We start from the raw sequence: 20048 nt of genomic DNA, 5'->3' as shown, positions 1-20048 counted from the left end.
TGCAGCACTGCTCGCCCCGTCTCCCTCTGCAGCACTGCTCGCCCCGTCTCCCTCTGCAGCACTGCTCGCCCCGTTCTCCCTCTTCAGCACTGCTCGCCCCGTCTCCCTCTGCAGCACTGCTCGCCCCGTCTCCCTCTGCAGCACTGCTCGCCCCGTCTAACCTCTGCAGCACTGCTCGCCCCGTCTCCCTCTGCTGCACTGCTCGCCCCGTCTCCCTCTGCAGCACTGCTCGCCCCGTTCTCCCTCTGCAGCACTGCTCGCCCCGTCTCCCTCTGCAGCACTGCTCGCCCCGTTTTCCCTCTGCAGCACTGCTCGCCCCGTCTCCCTTTGCAGCACTGCTCGCCCCGTCTCCCTCTGCAGCACTGCTCGCCCCGTCTCCTTCTGCAGCACTGCTCGCCCCGTCTCCCTCTGCAGCACTGCTCGCCCGTCTCCCTCTGCAGCACTGCTCGCCCCGTTCTCCCTCTGCAGCACTGCTCGCCCGTCTCCCTCTGCAGCACTGCTCGCCCCGTTCTCCCTCTGCAGCACTGCTCGCCTCGTCTCCCTCTGCAGCACTGCTCGCCCCGTTCTCCCTCTGCAGCACTGCTCGCCCCGTCTCCCTCTGCAGCACTGCTCGCCCCATCTCCCTCTGCAGCACTGCTCGCCCCGTCTAACCTCTGCAGCACTGCTCGCCCGTCTCCCTCTGCAGCACTGCTCGCCCCGTCTCCCTCTGCAGCACTGCTCGCCCGTCTCCCTCTGCAGCACTGCTCGCCCGTCTCCCTCTGCAGCACTGCTGCCCCATTCTCCCTCTGCAGCACTGCTCGCCCCGTCTCCCTCTGCAGCACTGCTCGCCCCGTCTCCCTCTGCAGCACTGCTCGCCCCGTCTCCCTCTGCAGCACTGCTCGCCCGTCTCCCTCTGCAGCACTGCTCGCCCCGTCTCCCTCTGCAGCACTGCTCGCCCCGTCTCTCTCTGCAGCACTGCTCGCCCCGTTCTCCCTCTGCAGCACTGCTCGCCCCGTCTCCCTCTGCAGCACTGCTCGCCCCGTCTCCCTCTGCAGCACTGCTCGCCCCGTTCTCCCTCTGCAGCACTGCTCGCCCCATCTCCCTCTGCAGCACTGCTCGCCCCGTTCTCCCTCTGCAGCACTGCTCGCCCCGTCTCCCTCTGCAGCACTGCTCGCCCCGTCTCCCTCTGCAGCACTGCTCGCCCCGTTCTCCCTCTGCAGCACTGCTCGCCCCGTCTCCCTCTGCAGCACTGCTCGCCCCGTTCTCCCTCTGCAGCACTGCTCGCCCCTGTCTCCCTCTGCAGCAATGCTCGCCCCGTTCTCCCTCTGCAGCACTGCTCGCCCCGTCTCCCTCTGCAGCACTGCTCGCCCCGTCTCCCTCTGCAGCACTGCTCGCCCCGTCTCCCTCTGCAGCACTGCTCGCCCCGTTCTCCCTCTGCAGCACTGCTCGCCTCGTCTCCCTCTGCAGCACTGCTCGCCCCGTCTCCCTCTGCAGCACTGCTCGCCCCGTCTCCCTCTGCAGCACTGCTCGCCCGTCTCCCTCTGCAGCACTGCTCACCCCGTTCTCCCTCTGCAGCACTGCTCGCCCCGTTCTTCCTCTGCAGCACTGCTCACCCCGTCTCCCTCTGCAGCACTGCTCGCCCCGTCTAACCTCTGCAGCACTGCTCGCCCGTCTCCCTCTGCAGCACTGCTCGCCCCGTCTCCCTCTGCAGCACTGCTTGCCCGTCTCCCTCTGCAGCACTGCTCGCCCCGTTCTCCCTCTGCAGCACTGCTCGCCCCGTCTCCCTCTGCAGCACTGCTCGCCCCGTCTCCCTCTGCAGCACTGCTCGCCCCGTCTCCCTCTGCAGCACTGCTCGCCCGTCTCCCTCTGCAGCACTGCTCGCCCCGTCTCCCTCTGCAGCACTGCTCGCCCCGTCTCCCTCTGCAGCACTGCTTGCCCCGTCTCCCTCTGCAGCACTGCTCGCCCCTGTCCCCCCCTCCCTCTGTGGGCCTCTGTCTCCCTATCCCTCTGTGGGCCTCTGTCTGTGGGACCCTTGCCCCCCCCCCTCTGTCTGTGGGACCCTTGCCCCCCCCCCCTCTGTCTGTGGGACCCTTGCCCCCCCCTCTGTCTGTCTGATAATATATATGTATATATAATGGTCACTATATACAGAGACGGGGTAAGACCAGCCTAGAATAGGGGATAATATATATGTATATATAATGGTCACTATATACAGAGACACGGTAAGACCAGCCTAGAATAGGGGATAATATATATGTATATATAATGGTCACTATATACAGAGACGGGGTAAGACCAGCCTAGAATAGGGGATAATATATATGTATATATAATGGTCACTATATACAGAGACACGGTAAGACCAGCCTAGAATAGGGGATAATATATATGTATATATAATGGTCACTATATACAGAGACGGGGTAAGACCAGCCTAGAATAGGGGATAATATATATGTATATATAATGGTCACTATATACAGAGACACGGTAAGACCAGCCTAGAATAGGGGATAATATATATGTATATATAATGGTCACTATATACAGAGACGGGGTAAGACCGTAGTAATATAATTGCCCTGTGGGGGTCAGCGCATGACTGGCTGGTCTCCTGCGCTGTGAAGGGTTAATAGTTACACAGGTGGACGGTACACTGTCTGCAGACGTTCCTGTGCCTCAGGCACCACAGGAGTTACGTTATGTTTGGTTCAAGCAGTATTTCGTGGCGTGTTACATAGGCGTGACCAGAGACACGCATTCGACATGTTGTTATTATTATTAACCCTTTCCCGGCGTGTCCCCCTCAGCCTTGGCGGGGTCCCCCGCCCCCTCCCTGGGGGGGCGCCCTGCGCAGCTGCTGACCGCTGCTCAGGTTCAGGGCAAGATGCTGGTTCCCATGACAACGCCCCATGTGACGGTCCGGACCGCTCCGGTGGCACAACTCCCGCTCGGCACCGCGTCCTTTCCCATGCAGAACGGAGCCCAATCCGCCAACAAGGTGCCGAGTGTGCGCGGGGGCCTGAGTGTGCGCGGGGGCCTGAGTGTGCGCGGGGGGACGAGGGCCTGAGTGTGCACGGGGGCGAGGGCCTGAGTGTGCGCGGGGGCCTGAGTGTGCGCGGGGGCCTGAGTGTGCGCGGGGGCCTGAGTGTGCGCGGGGGCGGGGGCCTGAGTGTGCGCGGGGGCCTGAGTGTGCGCGGGGGCCTGAGTGTGCGTGGGGGCCTGGTTGTGCGCGGGGGCCTGAGTGTGCGCGGGGGCCTGAGTGTGCGCGGGGGCCTGAGTGTGCACGGGGGGCGAGGGCCTGAGTGTGCACAGGGGCGAGGGCCTGAGTGCGCGGGGGCCTGAGTGTGCGCAGGGGCCTGAGTGTGCGCGGGGGGACGAGGGCCTGAGTGTGCACGGGGGCGAGGGCCTGAGTGTGCGCAGGGGGGGCGAGGGCCTGAGTGTGCGTGGGGTCCTGAGTGTGTGCGGGGCCTGAGTAGGGGCGGGGCCCTGAGTTTGCGCGGGGGTAGCGAGGGCCTGAGTGTGCGCGGGGGGAGCGAGGACCTGAGTGTGCGTGGGGGGGAGCGAGGGCCTGAGTGTGCGCGGGGGGAGCGAGGGCCTGAGTGTGCGCGGGGGAGCGAGGGCCTGAGTGTGCGCGGAGTGAGCGAGGGCCTGAGTGTGCGTGTGTGTATGTGCGTGCATACGTGGTAGGTGTGTGTGGTAGGAGCACAAACGTGAGGCATACGTGGTCTCTCACGCCTGCCTCCTCTTGCAGATAATACAGATTACACCGATGCCCGTGGTGCAGCCACAGAACCCTGCTCAGAGTGCCTTAGTGCCCCACGGCAGTGCCACGCTCCAGAGCGCCATCCCTGTGACCGTGGCAACAGCAACTTCACAGCCACAGAAAGTCATCTTACCGTCATCTACTAGGTGAGAATAACCGCAATCCGGCGTCGCAGCGCCAATGTGCGGAGCTCTGACCGCACGCAGCGCGTGTCGGGGGTTAGCGGCGGGAGGCGCATCAGTCTTAGATTGTGATTATACCGAAATCGGCCGGCGGCATCGCGGGCTCAAAAACATGCCGAAATCCAATGAAAGCGAACATACCGCATGCGCCACAGCGCCGGACTGCCGGGCGGCAGGCTGAGGAGCAGAGCGGCGACGTCACGTCAGCGGTTCAGCCAATGAGGGCGACCCGCTCAGGGCCACGCCTCCCTGTCTCCTCCGGCTGCCTCCTGAATTCAGTTTAACTTGCCGCTTTGCCGGATCGCAGCGGTGACGTCACCAAACTCGCTGCCGCCCCGTCGGAGCAGGTGTTATCACAGCCTAAGCGGCGCATCGGTGTTGGTGTTGGCAGCACAGTGCGTATCGGTGTTACCGGCGGTGCAGTGTGTCGGTATTGGCGGTGCAGCAGAGTATGTTGGCGGTGCAGCGCTCATCAGTGTTGGCAGCACAGTGCGTGTCAGTGTTGCCGGCGGTGCAGAGCGTGTCGGTGTTGCCGGCGGTGCAGAGCGTGTCGGCGTTGTCGGCGGTGCAGAGCATGTCGGTGGTGCAGAGCGTGGCGGCGGTGCAGAGCGTGTCGGTGTTGCCGGCGGTGCAGAGCATGTCGGTGTTGCCGGCAGTGCAGAGAGTGTCGGTGTTGCCGGCGGTGCATAGCGTGTTGGTGTTGCCGGCGGTGCAGAGCGTGTCGGTGTTGCCGGCGGTGCAGAGCGTGTCGGTGTTGTCGGTGGTGCAGAGCGTGTCGGTGTTGTCGGCGGTGCAGAGCGTGTCGGTGTTGCCGGTGGTGCAGAGCGTGTCGGTGTAGCCGGCGGTGCAGAGCGTGTCTTTGTTGGTGGCGCAGCACGCGGCGGTGGTGCAGAGCCTGTCGGTGTTGGCGGCAGTGCAGAGCGTGTCGGTGTTGGCGGCGGTGCAGAGCGTGTCGGTGTTGCCGGCGGTGCAGAGCGTGTCGGTGTTGCCGGCGGTGCAGAGCGTGTCGGTGTTGCCGGCGGCGCAGCACGCGGCGGTGTTGGTGGTGTTGCCGGCGGTGCAGAGCGTGTCGGTATTGGCGGCGCCGGTGTTGTTGGCAGGGCAGAGCGTGTTGGCGGCGCAGCACGCGGCAGTGTTGGTGTTGGCGGCTGTGCAGAGCGTGTCGGTGTTGGCGGCGCAGCACGCGGCAGTGTTGGTGGTGTTGCCGGTGGTGCAGAGCGTGTCGGTATTGGCGGCGCAGCACGCGACGGGGTTGGCGGCGGTGCAGAGCGTGTTGGCGGTGCAGAGCGTATTGGCGGCGCAGCACGCGGCGGTGTTGGTGGCGGTGCAGAGCGTGTTGGCGGTGCAGAGCGTGTTGGCGACACAGCACGCGGCGGGGTTGGTGGCGGTGCAGAGCGTGTCGGTATTGGCGGCGGTGCAGAGCGTGTTGGAGGTGCAGAGCGTGTCGGTATTGGCGGCGGTGCAGAGCGTGTCGGTATTAGCGGCGGTGCAGAGCGTGTTGGCCGTGCAGAGCGTGTCGGTATTGGCGGCGGTGCAGAGCATGTTGGCGGTGCAGAGCGTGTCGGTATTGGCGGCGGTGCAGAGCGTGTTGGCGGTGCAGAGCGTGTCGGTATTGGTGGCGGTGCAGAGCATGTTGGCGGTGCAGAGCGTGTCGGTATTGCCGGCGGTGCAGAGCGTGTTGGCGGTGCAGAGCGTGTCGGTATTGGCGGCGGTGCAGAGCGTGTTGGCGGTGCAGAGCATGTCGGTATTGGCGCCGGTGCAGAGCGTGTTGGCGGTGCAGAGCGTGTCGATATTGGCGGCGGTGCAGAGCGTGTTGGCGGTGCAGAGCGTGTCGGTATTGGCGGCGGTGCAGAGCGTGTTGGCGGTGCAGAGCGTGTCGGTATTGGCGGCGGTGCAGAGCGTGTTGGAGGTGCTGCGCAGGCGTCTCATTGCGCCTCTCTCTCTGGGTCAGGATCACGTATGTAACGTCGGCGGGTGGACACGCACTCCCCCTCGTGACCAGCAGCTCGCACACGCAGACGGCCCCCCCAGGCTCCTCCCCCTGCGTGCAGCCCCCCCTGGGTACCGGATCCATGGCTCTCGGGTTCACAGCCATCGGACCCAGCGGTCAGGCCATCGTCCAGCCGCTACTGGCAGGTAAGTGTCACACGCCACCGGAGCTTCATGTCCCAGCCCGTGACGGTCACGTGTGTAATGTGCAGGTCAGCGCTTCCCTATAGTGAGCAAAGATCAGGAAATCCGTGCGGTGCTCTGCGCGTCCCGGGGTCAGTGCGGTGCTCTGCGCGTCCCGGGGTCAGTCCGGTGCTCTGCGCGTCCCGGGGTCAGTGCTGTGCTCTGCGCGTCCCGGGGTCAGTGCGATGCTCTGCGTGTCCCAGGGTCAGTGCGGTTCTCTGCGCGTCCCGGGCTGCGGGGTCAGTGCGGTGCTCTGCGCGTCCCAGGCAGGTTATTACAGGCTGCGGGGTCAGTGCGGTGCTCTGCGCGTCCCAGGCAGGTTATTACAGGCTGCGGGGTCAGTGTGGTGCTCTGCGCGTCCCGGGGTCAGTGCGGTGCTCTGCGCGTCCCGGGGTCAGTGCGGTGCTCTGCGCGTCCCGGGGTCAGTGCGGTGCTCTGCGCATCCCGGGCTGCGGGGTCAGTGCGGTGCTCTATGCGCGTCCCGGGCTGCGGGGTCAGTGCGGTGCTCTGCGCGTCCCGGGGTCAGTGCAGTGCTCTGCGCGTCCCGGGCTGCGGGGTCAGTGCGGTGCTCTGCGCGTCCCGGGGTCAGAGCGGTGCTCTGCGTGTCCCGGGCTGCGGGGTCAGTGCGGTGCTCTGCGCGTCCCGGGGTAAGTGCGGTGCTCTGCGCGTCCCGGGCTGCGGGGTCAGTGCGGTGCTCTGCGTGTCCCGGGCTGCGGGGTCAGTGCGGTGCTCTGCGCGTCCCGGGGTCAGTGCGGTGCTCTGCGCGTCCCGGGGTCAGTGCGATGCTCTGCGCGTCCCGGGGTCAGTGCGGTGCTCTGCGTGTCCCAGGCAGGTTATTACATGCTGCGGGGTCAGTGCGATGCTCTGCGTGTCCCAGGCAGGTTATTACAGGCTGCGGGGTCAGTGCGGTGCTCTGCGCGTCCCAGGCAGGTTATTACATGCTGCGGGGTCAGTGCGATGCTCTGCGCGTCCCAGGCAGGTTATTACATGCTGCGGGGTCAGTGCGGTGCTCTGCGTGTCCCAGGCAGGTTATTACATGCTGCGGGGTCAGTGCGATGCTCTGCGCGTCCCAGGCAGGTTATTACATGCTGCGGGGTCAGTCCGATGCTCTGCGTGTCCCAGGCAGGTTATTACATGCTGCGGGGTCAGTGCGATGCTCTGCGCGTCCCAGGCAGGTTATTACATGCTGCGGGGTCAGTGCGGTGCTCTGCGCGTCCCAGGCGGGTTATTACATGCTGCGGGGTCAGTGCGATGTTCTGCGCGTCCCAGGCAGGTTATTACATGCTGCGGGGTCAGTGCGATGCTCTGCGCGTCCCAGGCAGGTTATTACATGCTGCGGGGTCAGTGCGGTGCTCTGCGCGTCCCAGGCAGGTTATTACAGGCTGCGGGGTCAGTGCGGTGCTCTGCGCGTCCCAGGCAGGTTATTACATGCTGCGGGGTCAGTGCGATGCTCTGCGCGTCCCGGGCAGGTTATTACAGGCTGCGGGGTCAGTGCGATGCTCTGCGCGTCCCAGGCAGGTTATTACAGGCTGCGGGGGTCAGTGCGATGCTCTGCGTGTCCCAGGCAGGTTATTACATGCTGCGGGGTCAGTGCGATGCTCTGCGCGTCCCGGGCAGGTTATTACATGCTGCGGGGTCAGTGCGATGCTCTGCGTGTCCCAGGCAGGTTATTACAGGCTGCGGGGTCAGTGCGGTGCTCTGCGCGTCCCAGGCAGGTTATTACATGCTGCGGGGTCAGTGCGATGCTCTGCGCGTCCCGGGCAGGTTATTACATGCTGCGGGGTCAGTGCGATGCTCTGCGTGTCCCAGGCAGGTTATTACAGGCTGCGGGGTCAGTGCGGTGCTCTGCGCGTCCCAGGCAGGTTATTACATGCTGCGGGGTCAGTGCGATGCTCTGCGTGTCCCAGGCAGGTTATTACATGCTGCGGGGTCAGTGCGATGCTCTGCGCGTCCCAGGCAGGTTATTACAGGCTGCGGGGTCAGTGCGATGCTCTGCGCGTCCCAGGCAGGTTATTACATGCTGCGGGGTCAGTGCGATGCTCTGCGCGTCCCAGGCAGGTTATTACAGGCTGCGGGGTCAGTGCGATGCTCTGCGCGTCCCAGGCAGGTTATTACAGGCTGCGGGGTCAGTGCGATGCTCTGCGTGTCCCAGGCAGGTTATTACATGCTGCGGGGTCAGTGCGATACTCTGCGCGTCCCAGGCAGGTTATTACATGCTGCGGGGTCAGTGCGATGCTCTGCGCGTCCCAGGCAGGTTATTACATGCTGCGGGGTCAGTGCGGTGCTCTGCGCGTCCCAGGCAGGTTATTACATGCTGCGGGGTCAGTGCGATGCTCTGCGCGTCCCAGGCAGGTTATTACATGCTGCGGGGTCAGTGCGGTGCTCTGCGCGTCCCAGGCAGGTTATTACAGGCTGCGGGGTCAGTGCGGTGCTCTGCGTGTCCCAGGCAGGTTATTACAGGCTGCGGGGTCAGTGCGATGCTCTGCGCGTCCCAGGCAGGTTATTACAGGCTGCGGGGTCAGTGCGGTGCTCTGCGTGTCCCAGGCAGGTTATTACAGGCTGCGGGGTCAGTGCGGTGCTCTGCGTGTCCCAGGCAGGTTATTACATGCTGCGGGGTCAGTGCGGTGCTCTGCGCGTCCCAGGCAGGTTATTACAGGCTGCGGGGTCAGTGCGGTGCTCTGCACGTCCCAGGCAGGTTATTACATGCTGCGGGGTCAGTGCGATGCTCTGCGCGTCCCAGGCAGGTTATTACATGCTGCGGGGTCAGTGCGGTGCTCTGCGCGTCCCAGGCAGGTTATTACATGCTGCGGGGTCAGTGCGATGCTCTGCGCCTCCCAGGCAGGTTATTACATGCTGCGGGGTCAGTGCGGTGCTCTGCGCGTCCCAGGCAGGTTATTACAGGCTGCGGGGTCAGTGCGGTGCTCTGCGCGTCCCAGGCAGGTTATTACAGGCTGCGGGGTCAGTGCGATGCTCTGCGCGTCCCAGGCAGGTTATTACATGCTGCGGGGTCAGTGCGATGCTCTGCGTGTCCCAGGCAGGTTATTACATGCTGCGGGTCAGTGCGATGCTCTGCGTGTCCCAGGCAGGTTATTACAGGCTGCGGGGTCAGTGCGATGCTCTGCGCGTCCCAGGCAGGTTATTACATGCTACGGGGTCAGTGCGATGCTCTGCGCGTCCCAGGCAGGTTATTACAGGCTGCGGGGTCAGTGCGATGCTCTGCGCGTCCCAGGCAGGTTATTACATGCTGCGGGGTCAGTGCGATGCTTTGCGTGTCCCAGGCAGGTTATTACAGGCTGCGGGGTCAGTGCGGTGCTCTGCGCGTCCCAGGCAGGTTATTACAGGCTGCGGGGTCAGTGCGATGCTCTGCGCGTCCCAGGCAGGTTATTACATGCTGCGGGGTCAGTGCGATGCTCTGCGCGTCCCAGGCAGGTTATTACATGCTGCGGGGTCAGTGCGGTGCTCTGCGCGTCCCAGGCAGGTTATTACAGGCTGCGGGGTCAGTGCGGTGCTCTGCGTGTCCCAGGCAGGTTATTACATGCTGCGGGGTCAGTGCGATGCTCTGCGCGTCCCAGGCAGGTTATTACATGCTGCGGGGTCAGTGCGATGCTCTGCGCGTCCCAGGCAGGTTATTACATGCTGCGGGGTCAGTGCGGTGCTCTGCGCGTCCCAGGCAGGTTATTACATGCTGCGGGGTCAGTGCGATGCTCTGCGCGTCCCGGGCAGGTTATTACAGGCTGCGGGGTCAGTGCGATGCTCTGCGCGTCCCAGGCAGGTTATTACAGGCTGCGGGGGTCAGTGCGATGCTCTGCGTGTCCCAGGCAGGTTATTACATGCTGCGGGGTTAGTGCGGTGCTCTGCGCGTCCCAGGCAGGTTATTACAGGCTGCGGGGTCAGTGCGATGCTCTGCGCGTCCCAGGCAGGTTATTACATGCTGCGGGGTCAGTGCGATGCTCTGCGCGTCCCAGGCAGGTTATTACAGGCTGCGGGGTCAGTGCGATGCTCTGCGCGTCCCAGGCAGGTTATTACAGGCTGCGGGGTCAGTGCGGTGCTCTGCGTGTCCCAGGCAGGTTATTACAGGCTGCGGGGTCAGTGCGGTGCTCTGCGTGTCCCAGGCAGGTTATTACATGCTGCGGGGTCAGTGCGGTGCTCTGCGCGTCCCAGGCAGGTTATTACAGGCTGCGGGGTCAGTGCGGTGCTCTGCACGTCCCAGGCAGGTTATTACATGCTGCGGGGTCAGTGCGATGCTCTGCGCGTCCCAGGCAGGTTATTACATGCTGCGGGGTCAGTGCGGTGCTCTGCGCGTCCCAGGCAGGTTATTACATGCTGCGGGGTCAGTGCGATGCTCTGCGCCTCCCAGGCAGGTTATTACATGCTGCGGGGTCAGTGCGGTGCTCTGCGCGTCCCAGGCAGGTTATTACAGGCTGCGGGGTCAGTGCGGTGCTCTGCGCGTCCCAGGCAGGTTATTACAGGCTGCGGGGTCAGTGCGATGCTCTGCGCGTCCCAGGCAGGTTATTACATGCTGCGGGGTCAGTGCGATGCTCTGCGTGTCCCAGGCAGGTTATTACATGCTGCGGGTCAGTGCGATGCTCTGCGTGTCCCAGGCAGGTTATTACAGGCTGCGGGGTCAGTGCGATGCTCTGCGCGTCCCAGGCAGGTTATTACATGCTACGGGGTCAGTGCGATGCTCTGCGCGTCCCAGGCAGGTTATTACAGGCTGCGGGGTCAGTGCGATGCTCTGCGCGTCCCAGGCAGGTTATTACATGCTGCGGGGTCAGTGCGATGCTTTGCGTGTCCCAGGCAGGTTATTACAGGCTGCGGGGTCAGTGCGGTGCTCTGCGCGTCCCAGGCAGGTTATTACAGGCTGCGGGGTCAGTGCGATGCTCTGCGCGTCCCAGGCAGGTTATTACATGCTGCGGGGTCAGTGCGATGCTCTGCGCGTCCCAGGCAGGTTATTACATGCTGCGGGGTCAGTGCGGTGCTCTGCGCGTCCCAGGCAGGTTATTACAGGCTGCGGGGTCAGTGCGGTGCTCTGCGTGTCCCAGGCAGGTTATTACATGCTGCGGGGTCAGTGCGATGCTCTGCGCGTCCCAGGCAGGTTATTACATGCTGCGGGGTCAGTGCGATGCTCTGCGCGTCCCAGGCAGGTTATTACATGCTGCGGGGTCAGTGCGGTGCTCTGCGCGTCCCAGGCAGGTTATTACATGCTGCGGGGTCAGTGCGATGCTCTGCGCGTCCCAGGCAGGTTATTACATGCTGCGGGGTCAGTGCGATGCTCTGCGCGTCCCAGGCAGGTTATTACATGCTGCGGGGTCAGTGCGGTGCTCTGCGCGTCCCAGGCAGGTTATTACAGGCTGCGGGGTCAGTGCGGTGCTCTGCGCGTCCCAGGCAGGTTATTACAGGCTGCGGGGTCAGTGCGATGCTCTGCGCGTCCCAGGCAGGTTATTACATGCTGCGGGGTCAGTGCGATGCTCTGCGTGTCCCAGGCAGGTTATTACATGCTGCGGGTCAGTGCGATGCTCTGCGTGTCCCAGGCAGGTTATTACAGGCTGCGGGGTCAGTGCGATGCTCTGCGCGTCCCAGGCAGGTTATTACATGCTACGGGGTCAGTGCGATGCTCTGCGCGTCCCAGGCAGGTTATTACAGGCTGCGGGGTCAGTGCGATGCTCTGCGCGTCCCAGGCAGGTTATTACATGCTGCGGGGTCAGTGCGATGCTTTGCGTGTCCCAGGCAGGTTATTACAGGCTGCGGGGTCAGTGCGGTGCTCTGCGCGTCCCAGGCAGGTTATTACAGGCTGCGGGGTCAGTGCGATGCTCTGCGCGTCCCAGGCAGGTTATTACATGCTGCGGGGTCAGTGCGATGCTCTGCGCGTCCCAGGCAGGTTATTACATGCTGCGGGGTCAGTGCGGTGCTCTGCGCGTCCCAGGCAGGTTATTACAGGCTGCGGGGTCAGTGCGGTGCTCTGCGTGTCCCAGGCAGGTTATACATGCTGCGGGGTCAGTGCGATGCTCTGCGCGTCCCAGGCAGGTTATTACATGCTGCGGGGTCAGTGCGATGCTCTGCGCGTCCCAGGCAGGTTATTACATGCTGCGGGGTCAGTGCGGTGCTCTGCGCGTCCCAGGCAGGTTATTACATGCTGCGGGGTCAGTGCGATGCTCTGCGCGTCCCGGGCAGGTTATTACAGGCTGCGGGGTCAGTGCGATGCTCTGCGCGTCCCAGGCAGGTTATTACAGGCTGCGGGGGTCAGTGCGATGCTCTGCGTGTCCCAGGCAGGTTATTACATGCTGCGGGGTTAGTGCGGTGCTCTGCGCGTCCCAGGCAGGTTATTACAGGCTGCGGGGTCAGTGCGATGCTCTGCGCGTCCCAGGCAGGTTATTACATGCTGCGGGGTCAGTGCGATGCTCTGCGCGTCCCAGGCAGGTTATTACAGGCTGCGGGGTCAGTGCGATGCTCTGCGCGTCCCAGGCAGGTTATTACAGGCTGCGGGGTCAGTGCGATGCTCTGCGTGTCCCAGGCAGGTTATTACATGCTGCGGGGTCAGTGCGATACTCTGCGCGTCCCAGGCAGGTTATTACATGCTGCGGGGTCAGTGCGATGCTCTGCGCGTCCCAGGCAGGTTATTACATGCTGCGGGGTCAGTGCGGTGCTCTGCGCGTCCCAGGCAGGTTATTACATGCTGCGGGGTTAGTGCAGTGCTCTGCGCGTCCCAGGCAGGTTATTACAGGCTGCGGGGTTAGTGCGGTGCTCTGCGTGTCCCAGGCAGGTTATTACAGGCTGCGGGGTCAGTGCGATGCTCTGCGCGTCCCAGGCAGGTTATTACAGGCTGCGGGGTTAGTGCGGTGCTCTGCGTGTCCCAGGCAGGTTATTACATGCTGCGGGGTCAGTGCGGTGCTCTGCGTGTCCCAGGCAGGTTATTACAGGCTGCGGGGTCAGTGCGATGCTCTGCGCGTCCCAGGCAGGTTATTACATGCTGCGGGGTCAGTGCGATGCTCTGCGTGTCCCAGGCAGGTTATTACATGCTGCGGGGTCAGTGCGATGCTCTGCGCGTCCCAGGCAGGTTATTACAGGCTGCGGGGTCAGTGCGATGCTCTGCGCGTCCCAGGCAGGTTATTACATGCTGCGGGGTCAGTGCGGTGCTCTGCGTGTCCCAGGCAGGTTATTACATGCTGCGGGGTCAGTGCGATGCTCTGCGTGTCCCAGGCAGGTTATTACATGCTGCGGGGTCAGTGCGATGCTCTGCGCGTCCCAGGCAGGTTATTACATGCTGCGGGGTCAGTGCGATGCTCTGCGCGTCCCAGGCAGGTTATTACAGGCTGCGGGGTCAGTGCGGTGCTCTGCGCGTCCCAGGCAGGTTATTACAGGCTGCGGGGTCAGTGCGATGCTCTGCGCGTCCCAGGCAGGTTATTACAGGCTGCGGGGGTCAGTGCGATGCTCTGCGTGTCCCAGGCAGGTTATTACATGCTGCGGGGTCAGTGCGATGCTCTGCGCGTCCCGGGCAGGTTATTACATGCTGCGGGGTCAGTGCGATGCTCTGCGTGTCCCAGGCAGGTTATTACAGGCTGCGGGGTCAGTGCGGTGCTCTGCGCTCCCAGGCAGGTTATTACATGCTGCGGGGTCAGTGCGATGCTCTGCGCGTCCCGGGCAGGTTATTACATGCTGCGGGGTCAGTGCGATGCTCTGCGTGTCCCAGGCAGGTTATTACAGGCTGCGGGGTCAGTGCGGTGCTCTGCGCGTCCCAGGCAGGTTATTACATGCTGCGGGGTCAGTGCGATGCTCTGCGTGTCCCAGGCAGGTTATTACATGCTGCGGGGTCAGTGCGATGCTCTGCGCGTCCCAGGCAGGTTATTACAGGCTGCGGGGTCAGTGCGATGCTCTGCGCGTCCCAGGCAGGTTATTACATGCTGCGGGGTCAGTGCGATGCTCTGCGCGTCCCAGGCAGGTTATTACAGGCTGCGGGGTCAGTGCGATGCTCTGCGCGTCCCAGGCAGGTTATTACAGGCTGCGGGGTCAGTGCGATGCTCTGCGTGTCCCAGGCAGGTTATTACATGCTGCGGGGTCAGTGCGATACTCTGCGCGTCCCAGGCAGGTTATTACATGCTGCGGGGTCAGTGCGATGCTCTGCGCGTCCCAGGCAGGTTATTACATGCTGCGGGGTCAGTGCGGTGCTCTGCGCGTCCCAGGCAGGTTATTACATGCTGCGGGGTCAGTGCGATGCTCTGCGCGTCCCAGGCAGGTTATTACATGCTGCGGGGTCAGTGCGGTGCTCTGCGCGTCCCAGGCAGGTTATTACAGGCTGCGGGGTCAGTGCGGTGCTCTGCGTGTCCCAGGCAGGTTATTACAGGCTGCGGGGTCAGTGCGATGCTCTGCGCGTCCCAGGCAGGTTATTACAGGCTGCGGGGTCAGTGCGGTGCTCTGCGTGTCCCAGGCAGGTTATTACAGGCTGCGGGGTCAGTGCGGTGCTCTGCGTGTCCCAGGCAGGTTATTACATGCTGCGGGGTCAGTGCGGTGCTCTGCGCGTCCCAGGCAGGTTATTACAGGCTGCGGGGTCAGTGCGGTGCTCTGCACGTCCCAGGCAGGTTATTACATGCTGCGGGGTCAGTGCGATGCTCTGCGCGTCCCAGGCAGGTTATTACATGCTGCGGGGTCAGTGCGGTGCTCTGCGCGTCCCAGGCAGGTTATTACATGCTGCGGGGTCAGTGCGATGCTCTGCGCCTCCCAGGCAGGTTATTACATGCTGCGGGGTCAGTGCGGTGCTCTGCGCGTCCCAGGCAGGTTATTACAGGCTGCGGGGTCAGTGCGGTGCTCTGCGCGTCCCAGGCAGGTTATTACAGGCTGCGGGGTCAGTGCGATGCTCTGCGCGTCCCAGGCAGGTTATTACATGCTGCGGGGTCAGTGCGATGCTCTGCGTGTCCCAGGCAGGTTATTACATGCTGCGGGTCAGTGCGATGCTCTGCGTGTCCCAGGCAGGTTATTACAGGCTGCGGGGTCAGTGCGATGCTCTGCGCGTCCCAGGCAGGTTATTACATGCTACGGGGTCAGTGCGATGCTCTGCGCGTCCCAGGCAGGTTATTACAGGCTGCGGGGTCAGTGCGATGCTCTGCGCGTCCCAGGCAGGTTATTACATGCTGCGGGGTCAGTGCGATGCTTTGCGTGTCCCAGGCAGGTTATTACAGGCTGCGGGGTCAGTGCGGTGCTCTGCGCGTCCCAGGCAGGTTATTACAGGCTGCGGGGTCAGTGCGATGCTCTGCGTGTCCCAGGCAGGTTATTACAGGCTGCGGGGTCAGTGCGATGCTCTGCGTGTCCCAGGCAGGTTATTACAGGCTGCGGGGTCAGTGCGATGCTCTGCGTGTCCCAGGCAGGTTATTACATGCTGCGGGGTCAGTGCGATGCTCTGCGCGTCCCAGGCAGGTTATTACAGGCTGCGGGGTCAGTGCGATGCTCTGCGCGTCCCAGGCAGGTTATTACATGCTGCGGGGTCAGTGCGATGCTCTGCGCGTCCCAGGCAGGTTATTACATGCTGCGGGGTCAGTGCGGTGCTCTGCGCGTCCCAGGCAGGTTATTACAGGCTGCGGGGTCAGTGCGGTGCTCTGCGTGTCCCAGGCAGGTTATTACATGCTGCGGGGTCAGTGCGATGCTCTGCGCGTCCCAGGCAGGTTATTACATGCTGCGGGGTCAGTGCGATGCTCTGCGCGTCCCAGGCAGGTTATTACATGCTGCGGGGTCAGTGCGGTGCTCTGCGCGTCCCAGGCAGGTTATTACATGCTGCGGGGTCAGTGCGATGCTCTGCGCGTCCCGGGCAGGTTATTACAGGCTGCGGGGTCAGTGCGATGCTCTGCGCGTCCCAGGCAGGTTATTACAGGCTGCGGGGGTCAGTGCGATGCTCTGCGTGTCCCAGGCAGGTTATTACATGCTGCGGGGTTAGTGCGGTGCTCTGCGCGTCCCAGGCAGGTTATTACAGGCTGCGGGGTCAGTGCGATGCTCTGCGCGTCCCAGGCAGGTTATTACATGCTGCGGGGTCAGTGCGATGCTCTGCGCGTCCCAGGCAGGTTATTACAGGCTGCGGGGTCAGTGCGATGCTCTGCGCGTCCCAGGCAGGTTATTACAGGCTGCGGGGTCAGTGCGATGCTCTGCGTGTCCCAGGCAGGTTATTACATGCTGCGGGGTCAGTGCGATACTCTGCGCGTCCCAGGCAGGTTATTACATGCTGCGGGGTCAGTGCGATGCTCTGCGCGTCCCAGGCAGGTTATTACATGCTGCGGGGTCAGTGCGGTGCTCTGCGCGTCCCAGGCAGGTTATTACATGCTGCGGGGTTAGTGCAGTGCTCTGCGCGTCCCAGGCAGGTTATTACAGGCTGCGGGGTTAGTGCGGTGCTCTGCGTGTCCCAGGCAGGTTATTACAGGCTGCGGGGTCAGTGCGATGCTCTGCGCGTCCCAGGCAGGTTATTACAGGCTGCGGGGTTAGTGCGGTGCTCTGCGTGTCCCAGGCAGGTTATTACATGCTGCGGGGTCAGTGCGGTGCTCTGCGTGTCCCAGGCAGGTTATTACAGGCTGCGGGGTCAGTGCGATGCTCTGCGCGTCCCAGGCAGGTTATTACATGCTGCGGGGTCAGTGCGATGCTCTGCGTGTCCCAGGCAGGTTATTACATGCTGCGGGGTCAGTGCGATGCTCTGCGCGTCCCAGGCAGGTTATTACAGGCTGCGGGGTCAGTGCGATGCTCTGCGCGTCCCAGGCAGGTTATTACATGCTGCGGGGTCAGTGCGGTGCTCTGCGTGTCCCAGGCAGGTTATTACATGCTGCGGGGTCAGTGCGATGCTCTGCGTGTCCCAGGCAGGTTATTACATGCTGCGGGGTCAGTGCGATGCTCTGCGCGTCCCAGGCAGGTTATTACAGGCTGCGGGGTCAGTGCGATGCTCTGCGCGTCCCAGGCAGGTTATTACATGCTGCGGGGTCAGTGCGATGCTCTGCGCGTCCCAGGCAGGTTATTACAGGCTGCGGGGTCAGTGCGGTGCTCTGCGCGTCCCAGGCAGGTTATTACAGGCTGCGGGGTCAGTGCGATGCTCTGCGTGTCCCAGGCAGGTTATTACAGGCTGCGGGGTCAGTGCGGTGCTCTGCGCGTCCCAGGCAGGTTATTACAGGCTGCGGGGTCAGTGCGATGCTCTGCGCGTCCCAGGCAGGTTATTACATGCTGCGGGGTCAGTGCGATGCTCTGCGTGTCCCAGGCAGGTTATTACATGCTGCGGGTCAGTGCGATGCTCTGCGTGTCCCAGGCAGGTTATTACAGGCTGCGGGGTCAGTGCGATGCTCTGCGCGTCCCAGGCAGGTTATTACAGGCTGCGGGGTCAGTGCGATGCTCTGCGCGTCCCAGGCAGGTTATTACATGCTGCGGGGTCAGTGCGATGCTCTGCGCGTCCCAGGCAGGTTATTACAGGCTGCGGGGTCAGTGCGATGCTCTGCGCGTCCCAGGCAGGTTATTACAGGCTGCGGGGTCAGTGCGATGCTCTGCGTGTCCCAGGCAGGTTATTACATGCTGCGGGGTCAGTGCGATACTCTGCGCGTCCCAGGCAGGTTATTACATGCTGCGGGGTCAGTGCGATGCTCTGCGCGTCCCAGGCAGGTTATTACATGCTGCGGGGTCAGTGCGATGCTCTGCGTGTCCCAGGCAGGTTATTACATGCTGCGGGGTCAGTGCGGTGCTCTGCGTGTCCCAGGCAGGTTATTACATGCTGCGGGGTCAGTGCGATGCTCTGCGCGTCCCAGGCAGGTTATTACATGCTGCGGGGTCAGTGCGGTGCTCTGCGTGTCCCAGGCAGGTTATTACATGCTGCGGGGTCAGTGCGATGCTCTGCGCGTCCCAGGCAGGTTATTACAGGCTGCGGGGTCAGTGCGGTGCTCTGCGCGTCCCAGGCAGGTTATTACAGGCTGCGGGGTCAGTGCGATGCTCTGCGCGTCCCAGGCAGGTTATTACATGCTGCGGGGTCAGTGCGATGCTCTGCGTGTCCCAGGCAGGTTATTACATGCTGCGGGTCAGTGCGATGCTCTGCGTGTCCCAGGCAGGTTATTACAGGCTGCGGGGTCAGTGCGATGCTCTGCGCGTCCCAGGCAGGTTATTACATGCTACGGGGTCAGTGCGATGCTCTGCGCGTCCCAGGCAGGTTATTACAGGCTGCGGGGTCAGTGCGATGCTCTGCGCGTCCCAGGCAGGTTATTACATGCTGCGGGGTCAGTGCGATGCTCTGCGCGTCCCAGGCAGGTTATTACATGCTGCGGGGTCAGTGCGATGCTCTGCGCGTCCCAGGCAGGTTATTACAGGCTGCGGGGTCAGTGCGATGCTCTGCGCGTCCCAGGCAGGTTATTACATGCTGCGGGGTCAGTGCGATGCTCTGCGCGTCCCAGGCGGGTTATTACATGCTGCGGGGTCAGTGCGGTGCTCTGCGCGTCCCAGGCGGGTTATTACATGCTGCGGGGTCAGTGCGATGCTCTGCGCGTCCCAGGCAGGTTATTACATGCTGCGGGGTCAGTGCGATGCTCTGCGCGTCCCAGGCAGGTTATTACATGCTGCGGGGTCAGTGCGGTGCTCTGCGCGTCCCGGGCAGGTTATTACATGCTGCGGGGTCAGTGCGATGCTCTGCGCGTCCCGGGCAGGTTATTACAGGCTGCGGGGTCAGTGCGATGCTCTGCGCGTCCCAGGCAGGTTATTACAGGCTGCGGGGGTCAGTGCGATGCTCTGCGTGTCCCAGGCAGGTTATTACATGCTGCGGGGTTAGTGCAGTGCTCTGCGCGTCCCAGGCAGGTTATTACAGGCTGCGGGGTCAGTGCGATGCTCTGCGCGTCCCAGGCAGGTTATTACATGCTGCGGGGTCAGTGCGGTGCTCTGCGTGTCCCAGGCAGGTTATTACATGCTGCGGGGTCAGTGCGATGCTCTGCATGTCCCAAGCAGGTTATTACAGGCTGCGGGGTCAGTGCGGTGCTCTGCGCTCCCAGGCAGGTTATTACATGCTGCGGGGTCAGTGCGATGCTCTGCGCGTCCCAGGCAGGTTATTACATGCTGCGGGGTCAGTGCGATGCTCTGCGCGTCCCAGGCAGGTTATTACATGCTGCGGGGTCAGTGCGATGCTCTGCGTGTCCCAGGCAGGTTATTACATGCTGCGGGGTCAGTGCGATGCTCTGCGCGTCCCGGGCAGGTTATTACATGCTGCGGGGTCAGTGCGATGCTCTGCGTGTCCCAGGCAGGTTATTACAGGCTGCGGGGTCAGTGCGATGCTCTGCGCGTCCCAGGCAGGTTATTACATGCTACGGGGTCAGTGCGATGCTCTGCGCGTCCCAGGCAGGTTATTACAGGCTGCGGGGTCAGTGCGATGCTCTGCGCGTCCCAGGCAGGTTATTACATGCTGCGGGGTCAGTGCGATGCTCTGCGCGTCCCAGGCAGGTTATTACATGCTGCGGGGTCAGTGCGATGCTCTGCGCGTCCCAGGCAGGTTATTACAGGCTGCGGGGTCAGTGCGATGCTCTGCGCGTCCCAGGCAGGTTATTACATGCTGCGGGGTCAGTGCGATGCTCTGCGCGTCCCAGGCGGGTTATTACATGCTGCGGGGTCAGTGCGGTGCTCTGCGCGTCCCAGGCGGGTTATTACATGCTGCGGGGTCAGTGCGATGCTCTGCGCGTCCCAGGCAGGTTATTACATGCTGCGGGGTCAGTGCGATGCTCTGCGCGTCCCAGGCAGGTTATTACATGCTGCGGGGTCAGTGCGGTGCTCTGCGCGTCCCGGGCAGGTTATTACATGCTGCGGGGTCAGTGCGATGCTCTGCGCGTCCCGGGCAGGTTATTACAGGCTGCGGGGTCAGTGCGATGCTCTGCGCGTCCCAGGCAGGTTATTACAGGCTGCGGGGGTCAGTGCGATGCTCTGCGTGTCCCAGGCAGGTTATTACATGCTGCGGGGTTAGTGCAGTGCTC

General features: G+C 63.2%; 1 protein-coding gene across 1 annotated transcript in view; it reads left to right on the top strand.

The window, feature by feature from the left end:
• The window catches only part of LOC142476222 (protein capicua homolog), an 81008-nt gene that overhangs the window by 26511 nt on the left and 34449 nt on the right, over positions 1–20048 (top strand). Inside the window, exons 6-8 of the mRNA XM_075581713.1 lie at positions 2793–2983; positions 3737–3894; positions 5882–6066. Of these exons, the coding sequence (XP_075437828.1) occupies positions 2793–2983; positions 3737–3894; positions 5882–6066 (534 nt within the window). The remainder of the gene's footprint in view (positions 1–2792; positions 2984–3736; positions 3895–5881; positions 6067–20048) is intronic.

Source organism: Ascaphus truei, unplaced genomic scaffold, assembly GCF_040206685.1.
Source record: "Ascaphus truei isolate aAscTru1 unplaced genomic scaffold, aAscTru1.hap1 HAP1_SCAFFOLD_1514, whole genome shotgun sequence".
In the NCBI taxonomy this organism is placed as follows: domain Eukaryota; kingdom Metazoa; phylum Chordata; class Amphibia; order Anura; family Ascaphidae; genus Ascaphus; species Ascaphus truei.
This window is presented reverse-complemented; position numbering and strand designations above follow the sequence as displayed.